Consider the following 10,361-nt stretch of genomic DNA (forward strand, 5'->3'; position numbering starts at 1 on the left):
TGTAGGTCCTTGCTATTCATCACTTTGAATATTTCTTGCCACTCTCTTCTGGCCTGCATAGTTTCTGTTGAGAAATCAGCTGACAGTTGTATGGGTACTCCCTTGTAGGTAACTAACTGCTTTTTTCTTGCTGCTTTTAAGATTCTCTCTCTGTCTTTAGCCCTTGGCATTTTAATTATGATGTGTCTTGGTGTGGTCCTCTTTGTGTTCCTCTTGTTTGGGACTCTTTGTGCTTCCTGGACTTGTAAGTCTGTTTCTTTCACCAGGTAGGGGAAGTTTTCTGTCATGATTTCTTCAAATATATAGTGGGATTTTTTAAAATAAAAATTGTTTCACTGAAAACCAGTGGCCAATAAGATTAAAATCATGACCTGTTGTTCAGTCTTTCTGCACTCTCCCAGCATACCCCCTGCCCCATCGTGCCTGCATAGTTGCCATTACCTGAACATATCATGTTTTTTTTTTAATCTTCACCCAAGGATACTTTTCCACTGATTTGTCTTTTTTTTAGAGAGAGTAGAAGGGAGGGGGAGAGACAGAGAGAGAGGGAAACATTGATGTGAGAGAAACACATCAATTGGTTGCTTCCCACACAAGCCCTGCCCAAAGTCTGGGATTGATCCTGCAACTGAGGTACACGTCCTTGACCAGAATCAAACCCAGGACCCTTCAATCCACTGGCCAACGCTCTATCCACTGAGCCAAACCGGCATGAGCTGGGGCTCATGTCTCCTGACTGTTCTCTCTGCCTAGAATGAGTACCCCTCCCCACCCACTTTCCTCAAGTTCCAAATTTGTTTTCAGTTCTGGAGTAATATGCTTAGCCTTTTACACCAGACATTTTTATTTCTTTTCCTTTGCTTCTTTGTACAGATCTTGACTATGATGTTTATCACATTGCATTGTAATTACGTGCAAAGACTTTAAGTCTTTGTAAGGTTCCTGAGAATAGCATCATATCTTTTCACCTTTTTATGCCTCGAAAATGACTCATGATGGACACCTGATAAAATGGCAGGGCACTGCAAATGGTTTGAAATAGTTGCTCTGTGTGATGTATGTACTGCTTTTAATGCCCCCCAATTCTTGCTTTTTAAGGGCTCGATCCATATACGAACGTGCTTTAGATGTGGACTATCGCAATATTACACTCTGGCTGAAATATGCGGAAATGGAAATGAAGAATCGCCAGGTCAACCATGCCCGAAATATCTGGGACCGGGCCATAACAACTCTGCCCCGAGTCAACCAGTTCTGGTAAGTTTCTTATCTAATGAAATGGCTTTTTGTAGACTAGAAAAGTTCCACATTTGCATGCTTATTTCATTTACATAGTTGGAATCATACAGTTGTATTTAATTTTACACATGTTAAGTATGTATAAGTGTTTTTGAATGTCTTATAATCTATCTTACCTAATAATAGACAAACATGTAAATTGACCGTACCTTTGCTATGCTACCCAGCCAATCAGGAGAGTATGTAAATTAACCTAACAAAGATGGCAGTTAATTTGCATATGTAGGTTCCAAGCGGTGGAGCGAAGCCTGACGGCCCCGGGGCCAGCAGAGCAGGGAGAGCCTGACGGCCCCGGGGCCAGCAGAGCAGGGAAAGCCTCACGGCCGCGGGGGCCGGTGTAGCAGGGAGAGCCTCACGGCTGCGGTGCCAGCCAGAGCAGCGAAAGCCTCACGGCCGCAGGCCATGGAGCAGGGAAAGCCTCATGGACACAGGGCTGACGTAGCAGGGAAACCTCACGGCCGTGGAGCAGGGAAAGCCTCACGGCCCCGGGGCCGACAGAGCAGCAAAAGCCTCACTACCACAGGGCCCACAGAGCAGCGAAAGCCTCACGGCCCCGGGGCCGGCTCCAGCTGGAGTCCGGCCAGAGCGAAGGCCTGGTTGCCAGGTGCCAGAGGAAAACCGGTGCCAGCAGCCAGGATTGCACGAAGAGATTCGTGCAACAGGCCTCTAGTCTATTATATAAAAGGCTAAGTGACTGGCCGACTGGCCGGTAGGTATGACATGCACTGACCACCAGGGGGCAGACGCTCATCGCAGGAGCTGCTGAACAACAGCAACTTCGCAGAGTGCCCTCTCGCACTGCGGGACCCCTCAGGGGATGTCGGACTACTGGTTTCAGCCCAATCGCCACAGGCCAGGCCGAGGGACCCCACCGGTGCACGAATCCATGCACCAGACCTCTGTCTATTATAATGTATAATAGGTGTGTAATCAAAACTAAAATTTCGATTGCAGTCTTTTATATATAAGAAAATTCTTGTTGAACTAAGCAATTTTTAAGAAAAATATATTTCTAATGGTTCATTCTTTTCAGACTTACAAATATATATTTTTAAGTATGTTTTTATTGATTTCAAAGAGAGGGAAGGAGAGAAAGATAGGTACATGAATGATGAGAGAGAATCATTGATTGGCTGCCTCCTGCACTCCACACACTGGGGATCAAGCCTGCAACCCAGGCATGTGCCCTGACCGAGAATCGAACCATGACCTCCTGCTTCATAGGTCGACGCTCAACCACTGAGCGATGCCAGCTGGGCCAGACTTATATTTTAATAAGAAAACCTGTTTAATTTAACCTTTAGGGAAGATAAAGTCTTAAATCTGATTCACATTTAACAAAGTTAAAACTAGAAATTGCCAAAGAACATTTTTTCCCTAAGTTATTTAAAATATTTTTTTTATTTTGTAATTACAGTTGACATAAAGTATTATATTACTTTCAGTTATACATTCCAGTGAAGAGACATTACATAACTTAATATATGATCATCCCAATAAATCCTGCAATATAAATCCTCATTTAGCACCACAACCTAGTTATTAGAATATTATTGTCTATTCCCTATGCTGTACTTTACATCCCCATGACTATTTTTGTAACTGCCAATTTGTACTTCTTAATCCCTTCCCCTTTTTCACCCAGCCCCCCAAATTCTCTTTCTTCTGGCAACTGTCAAAATGTTCTCTGTATTTATGAGTCTGTTTTGCTTGTTCATTTATTTTGTTCTTTATATTCTGCATTTAAGTGAAATCATGTAGTATTTATCTTTGTTTGACTTACTTCACTCAGCACCATCCCCTCTATGTTCATCCATGTTGAGTTCACAAATGACAGGATTTCATTCTTTTTTATGGCTGTGAGTTATATTACATTATATAGATGCACCACTTCTTTATCCATTCATCTGTTGATAGACAATTAGGTTGCTTCCATATCTTGGATACTATAAATAATGTAGCAAGAAACATACAGATGCATGTCTTTTTGAGTTAGTGTTTTGGGTTTCTTCAGATAAATACCCAGAGGTGGAATTGCTGGGTCCTACTTTCTCTCTTATTACAGCCTTTGTTTTAAAGTCTATTTTGTCTGGTATAAGTATTGCTACCCCAGCTTTTCTTTTTTTCATTTCCACTTTTATGAAATACCTTTTTCCATCCCTCTACTTTCAGTCTATGTGTGTCTTTCGATCTGAAGTGAGTCTCTTGTAGACAGCAGCATATCTATGGATCTTGTTCTCTCATCCATTCAGCCACCGAAGTCATTTTGACCATGACAGATAACTTCGGATGATTTTATTAAAGGTACAAATACACGTACATGGAGGAGATGCTGGGAAATGTGGCTGGTGCCCGGCAGGTGTTTGAGCGCTGGATGGAATGGCAGCCTGAGGAGCAAGCCTGGCACTCCTACATCAACTTTGAGCTGCGATACAAAGAAGTGGATCGGGCCCGCACCATTTATGAGAGATATATCCTTTGGATGAGGTCTGAGTGATGCCATTATTGTCTTGGTCCTGCTCCTGAGGAAATGTCATCGTGGTCAGGACACATCATTAATGTTGGCCTAGAAGTCAAGGATGCAAATTTCATCTTCATAAGCTACATATAAATTTTCTAGGGACATAGGTTGGTCAGGAAAAAAGTCTGTGGTCTGGGTAATTGTTTGAGTTTTTTCCATTGAGATTTTGGATTTGTTTATATTTTGATAATCAATGGTTCCTTTTGGAAAATGACACACTAAGGCCCTGGCTGCTATAGCCAGTCCTATTTTTCTAGGGTTAAAGTTTAAGGTTATTAGCACCATTATTGGAGTCCATCCAAAGGATTACCAATTACTAATGATATGATTGCAATGAGTCAGTTAATTTATTTGAGACTTGGTGTCCTCATCTTTAAAAGAGAATAAAGGTTTGTACTACGGGCTGGTTGTAAAGATTAAATGACAACATGTGAAAGCACTCTTAGCATCTGAAATAATTGATCCTCATTATGCACTGTTACCATATTTATGACTTCTACTTGCTAAAATTTATTTGTAACCCCAAAGTCAGTATTTGTGGCACTTTCAGTCATTTGCAAGCATAGAGTGATGAAAAATTTCAGTCACCCAAGGCATATGGCCCCACCTTAGGCGACATTCTGCCTTCTTGTCTCTGCTCTGATACAGAGATGATCAGAGGATCGACACTGGAGACAGAATAAGGCAGTGCAGTGGATTGTAAGAAGCTCTGGCTCTCGGGCCAGTGGGACATGTTTGAATCCCTTTTCTGGCTCTGGTTTATGGGCAGCTTCTGGCAAGTCACTTAATACTTCTGAACCTTGTTTTCTCTCTTATAAAATACCAAAACTAGAATCTACGGATTGGTCATTTTTAGGATTTAAGATTATACTCTCTATGAGATATGTATAGAAATACATACATACATGTTTCCCCTAGCAGCAATGATTTGGTATTCGCTAATTAAGCAGTTACAGTGACTTCATAGGATATAACTAACGCAAATAATGAGAATCAACTATTGTGCAATTTAAGCTCTCAGTTACTTCTACTGTTTTTAATATTATTAGGTTAACAAAAGCTTTTAATAGCATTTCCTTTGTGTCAGGCATTGCTCTCTAAGCACTTTACAAATATTGTTATTTAATCCTCATGACAACCCTGTGATACAGGAACTACATTCTACAGATGTGGAAACTGAGGGATGAGAGATTAAGTAGCTTGATCAGGGTCTTTCAGGTAGTGATGTAGGTAGGACTTGAACCCAGTAGCAGATTCAGAGCCAATGCTCTTAACATCATTGCCTTATTTGAAGTGTTACTAATGGAAACAAATGGTTTTCTCAAGGAAGGTAGATTAAAAATAGGTATATAGATCCTATTAAGAAATAAAATGGTAATTTAAAACTTTCTCTTTTAGCTCTAGTTAGCCGTTTTCTTTTTGTGACTTGTTTTTTCTTCATCATTAATGCAAATACTAATGCTATTGAGCATATAGTATAATAGATGCCATGTATTAAGCATGCTCTTTTGGCCAGAAACAGCTAAGAGATTTACATACATTTTCTCATTTAAAGACAGCAGTCATCCAGTGTGGTCAGTATTGTTTTTAATTCTGTGTTTACAGATGATAAAACTGAGGCTTAGACATGTTAAATGACTTGTTCAGGTCACATTGCTAATTACTAGGGTTCACCTTTGATGCCTCTAGACTCCTGTTTGTACCACTACCAAAAATGTGTCCCAGTACTAAGATATTGACTAAGCACTGGAGGAAGACACAGCTCCCTCACACAGGTCACAGTCTAGTGGTTCACCTTTGTACATGTGTTATCATCCCCGTAGGCGTAGTGTGTTTTGTTGTGGATTTGGGTATTGGGTTTTGTGTGTTCTTTAAGCCACGTGGTCTTGCTGGTATTTCTTTAATTCCTCTGCACTTGTACTTGTGCACCCTGATGTTAAGAACTGGATCAAGTACGCCCGCTTTGAAGAAAAACATGGTTATTTTGCCCATGCACGAAAAGTGTACGAGAGAGCTGTGGAATTCTTTGGAGATGAACATATGGATGAACGCCTTTATGTTGCCTTTGCCAAATTTGAAGAAAATCAGAAAGAAGTAAGTAAACTTCACTCAGTTACATTGCAAAACAGCTTAGAAAACATGACTTCTTGTCACATCAAGTTCATTTCCATTTTTTTATGCACTTACTGGAGAAAATGTTTTAAAAATGTACATTTGTGGCTAAGCTGCATATTGGGAGCTGAGTGATTATAGATTGTATCATAACTATCTTAATTTTGTTGGTCTGTGCTTGACATACAAGCCTTTAAGTCTGGAGTGAGAATATTAACTATAAACTGAGAATGAGTCACTTGGTATCCTGATTAGAAGGCTTTACAAATCATAAACCTGGGAAACAAAAAACCGAAAGCCCTCAGAACAGAGAATATAATTTTAAATGAAAACAGATTGTCCCACAAGTCAGTTCTTCCAGAGTATGTATGGAAAATAACCCATTTATTTATTTACTTATTGTTGACAGTATTACAGATGCCCCCCCCCCCCCATTCCCCTTTACTCCTTCCCACCCATCCCCTGCCTGAATGCAGGGACTTAAACAGGTCATATTAGGGAATTCATATTCTATTCTAAGGCCAGCCAGAAGTATTGAAGGGTTTTAGTGGGAGAAAACCATGGTAGGATATAATTTATATTGCAAGGAGTGCCTCTAGCTAACTTACAGAGATTGTATTGGGAGAGTAGCAAAAGTAGAGGAGATTTGAAATGATCCAGGGAAGAAATGGAGATGGGTTGGCAGTGCGGTGGGGAGAAGTGAAGGGCTGTGTTGAAGAGGTAGAAATGGCAAGGCTTGAAACAGTGACTGTGGGAAAAGAAAGGAGAGGACTCACGGAGGGTTCCAGGGAGTTTTAGCTTGAGCAACTGTGTAGCAGTAGGTATTGCTTAATCAAGATTGGAAAGACTTGGGTTTGGTGGGGAGAAACAGGAGGTCAGTTTCAGACCTTTTAGTTTGAGGTACACAGATGACATCCAGCTTTAAATGTGGAGCTCAAAGGAAAGTGTCAGTCCTTCCTGACTGAAAGATCTCATTGAAAGGGAGAAGAAAAATCTCATTTTTGACATTGAGAGGCCTTAAAATCTATTTTACAAGTAATGTTTTATGTCATAACTACTTTCCTAATCATGACTAGAATGAGAATGTTATGTGAGGGCAGATAAAATCATCTTGTCTGCTTTCAGTTTGAAAGGGTACGAGTGATATACAAGTACGCCCTGGATAGAATTTCAAAACAAGAGGCCCAAGAGCTCTTTAAAAATTATACCATCTTTGAGAAGAAGTTTGGTGACAGGCGGGGTATTGAAGACATCATTGTGAGCAAACGGAGATTCCAATATGAAGAAGAAGTGAAGGTGAGTGCTGGTGTATATGCTTAATTCTGCAAGTAAGTAAGGTGTGCCAGTCAATACTAGCGACAATAAAATGAATAAGCGAGTTAGGGCTACCAGTCATTACGCTCTTGACGATGTGTCTGCAGTAAATGGACAGCTATTTCAGACAGATCAGGTAATTGAGGCTGATAAAAAGGCGAGCAAACAACACCTGGACTTGCTCTGCCACTCACAGGTTGAAAGTCACTTTGATTGCTGAATGTGTGCTGTAGAAATTGAGCAAGATAAATCTGGAGTCCATTTGAGCTTTTAAAAATATATTTTTATTGATTTCAGAGAGGAAAGGAGGAGAGAGAGAGAGAAAAACATCAGTGATGAGAGAGGATCATTGATTAGCTGCCTTCTGCACTCCCCCCACTGGGGATCGAGCCCACAACCTGGGCATGTGCCCTGACTGGAAATTAACCATGACCTCCTGATTCATAGGCTGACACTCAACCACAGAGTCACACTGGCCAGGCATTTGAGCTTATTTTTGAAAGAAGGTAAAAGAGTCAGGGATTGATAAAAAAAACAACCACAAAAACACCAGTTTTTATACATTACCTTTTAGTTTAACTGTTTGAATGTAAGATGTACTGTAGATATGGTTCTTTTATCATCTCTTTACCTGTAATGGACTATTTTGATTTGAATTTAAAGACAGTAACATTTCAAGATACCTACCAAAGATGTAAGTCTAGTGTTAAATGAGGTCAGCAAGATATGTTAAAGATAAATTACCATTAATTGAAAAATCAGGTTTCACAATTGTGAGCATGGTTTAATTCTATTGTAATTTTAAATCTAGATGTAAGGACATATAGTCACATAAATAAACAAATACATTTGCAAAAATAGGCATCTAATTATTGAATAATTGTCTTGGCGGTGGTTATGCAAGGAGCCTTGCTGTGGGACACCTGGCTAATCATCTGTCCTCTATACAGTAGTTTCCCCCACCCCCTCTGAAGTTTCGCTTTCCATTGTCTTAATTACCCACAGTCAACCATGGTCCAAAAATATTAAGTGGAAAATTCCAGAAATAAATAATTCACAAGTTTTAAATTGTGCCTTATTCTGCCTAGTGTGATGATATCTCAAGCCATCCCGCTCCGTTCTGCCTGAAACATGAATGATCCTTTTGTTCAGAGTCTCCACACTGCACTACCCACCTGTTAGTCAGTTAGTAGCAGTCTTGGTTATCAGATAACTATCACAATAACACAGTGCTTGTGTTCAAGTAGCCCTTATTTTACTTAATAATTGCCCGAAAGCGCAAGAGTAGTTTACCTTTTATCATAGATATGTATGTATAGGAAAAAACATTGTGTGTGTGTGTGTGTGTGTGTGTGTGTGTGTGTGTGTGTATGTATATTGTATGGTTCAGTACTATCTAGGGTTTTGGGCATCCACTGGGGTCTTGGAACATATCCCCCACAGATAAGGGGGGACTACTGAATTTTGTATTTTTTTTCTATTTATAAAATCTCAGTAATGATATGTTTTTAAATGCCATAGCATGTAAAATCTAGAGAAAAAGTTGCTAAAATATAGAAAGTCAGTCTGGTGGTCTCTTTTAGCTCACGTAGTCCAGCAAATATGGCTTTTGGTTTTGTTTTTATTTATTAAACTTACTGTCTTTCTAGGCTAATCCACACAATTATGATGCCTGGTTTGATTACCTGCGCTTGGTGGAAAGTGATGCAGAAGCAGAAACTGTACGAGAAGTCTATGAAAGAGCTATTGCCAATGTCCCACCCATTCAGGAGAAGAGACATTGGAAGCGTTACATCTATCTTTGGGTCAACTATGCACTCTATGAAGAACTGGAGGCAAAGGTAAGAATGTGGAATTACGTGTCAACCACTAGTGATTTCCTCACCACGGTGCTTAAAGCTTGCTGTTGTGGGCAGTAACGGATATTTACAATCGTTGAAGCAGAGGAATTTAGTTTTAGATTCTAATAGGCCTTCATTTCAGTCATATAATTATACATTCTCTAACATTTTTAATTCTCTATCTGTTGTGGGCACAGGTGAGGTGTGTTTCTTGTTTTGTTGTGTTTTGTTTTTTAAACCTTGAGGCACAATGTGATTATCACTTGGAACTTGAGAGGGAACAATGAACCAGCCCTTAGTTGAATTATACATAGTTTCCTGGGCTTTCTCATAAATAGGGATCATGGCTAGATTGCACATCCTTGCTTTTATAAAGACCAAGAGGGATTTTCAGAAGTTGGTCATGTATAAGTTAAGAGACAAAGATCAATTTTATGCTGTTGATCTGAGACCGTGAAGCATTTTTTGCGTCTGCTGTCAGGCTGAAAAGCCTTTCTGCAGAGACGCTCTCAGAATTTGACAGGTATGTTGTTTGATTCTTAAACCAAAGTTTGATGGCCACTTTTTAAAAAACATATTTTTATTGATTTCAGAGAGGGAGAGAAAGATAGAAACATCAATGATGAGAGAGAATCATTGATTGGCTGCCCCTGCACGCCCCCTACTGGGGACCTAGCCTGCAACCCAGTCATGTGCTCTGACCGGGAACTGAACCTTGACCTCCTGGTTAAACGCTCAACCAGTGAGTCATGTCGGCTGGGTGGTAGTTCACACTTTTAATCATAAATTATAATCAGGGTTTGAAAATAACAACTTGTGAAAAAATATTTCATGTTGGGAGTGTCCATTTTTTTACCATTATTAATAAAATTAGTAATATTTTGTGAAAATTTCTTTTCCAAATATAGGATCCTGAAAGGACAAGACAGGTGTATCAAGCCTCTTTGGAACTAATTCCTCATAAAAAGGTACATCTGCTCTTAGTGTTCTGTTTCAAAAGTTAAAACCCTGCTTCTGTTGTGAAATAGTGCAGTGAAATATTATTGATTGACTATTTTCCTGTGTAGGCACCATGAAAAACATAAGAATGAGATGTGCTCTTCGCCTCTGAAAATAGCTTATAATCTAGTTGAGAGGACAGCCTGTGACAAATGACTAAAACAGTAGAAATTCAGAGGATGGGTAATCTATAATAATAAAAGTATAATATGCTAATTAGACTAGACAGCCAAACGACCTTCTGGACATCCTTCCTGATGAAGTCCGCTGCGGCT

At 39.8% G+C, this 10,361-nt stretch overlaps 1 protein-coding gene across 3 annotated transcripts; it reads left to right on the forward strand.

Annotated features, from left to right (window-relative positions):
- Positions 1-1,101: 1,101 nt before the first annotated feature.
- LOC102438005 (crooked neck-like protein 1) lies at positions 1,102-10,116 on the forward strand. 3 transcript variants are annotated; one of them, XM_006109029.3, is made up of 6 exons: positions 1,102-1,257; positions 3,604-3,770; positions 5,736-5,914; positions 7,058-7,228; positions 8,896-9,087; positions 9,996-10,116. In XM_006109029.3, the coding sequence occupies exons 1-6, from the start codon at positions 1,172-1,174 to the stop codon at positions 10,089-10,091; spliced, it is 891 nt and encodes a 296-aa protein (XP_006109091.1). In that variant the 5' UTR covers positions 1,102-1,171; the 3' UTR covers positions 10,092-10,116. The 3 variants fall into 3 exon arrangements, with proteins under 3 accessions (XP_006109091.1, XP_023605056.1, XP_023605057.1); XM_023749288.1 differs by having other exon boundaries at positions 1,122-1,257; positions 3,552-3,770; XM_023749289.1 differs by having other exon boundaries at positions 1,123-1,257; positions 3,472-3,770.
- The last annotated feature ends 245 nt before the right edge of the window (positions 10,117-10,361 follow it).

The sequence above is a fragment of the Myotis lucifugus genome, unplaced genomic scaffold (genome assembly GCF_000147115.1).
Source record: "Myotis lucifugus unplaced genomic scaffold, Myoluc2.0 scaffold_5142, whole genome shotgun sequence".
NCBI classification, from domain to species: Eukaryota; Metazoa; Chordata; class Mammalia; order Chiroptera; family Vespertilionidae; genus Myotis; species Myotis lucifugus.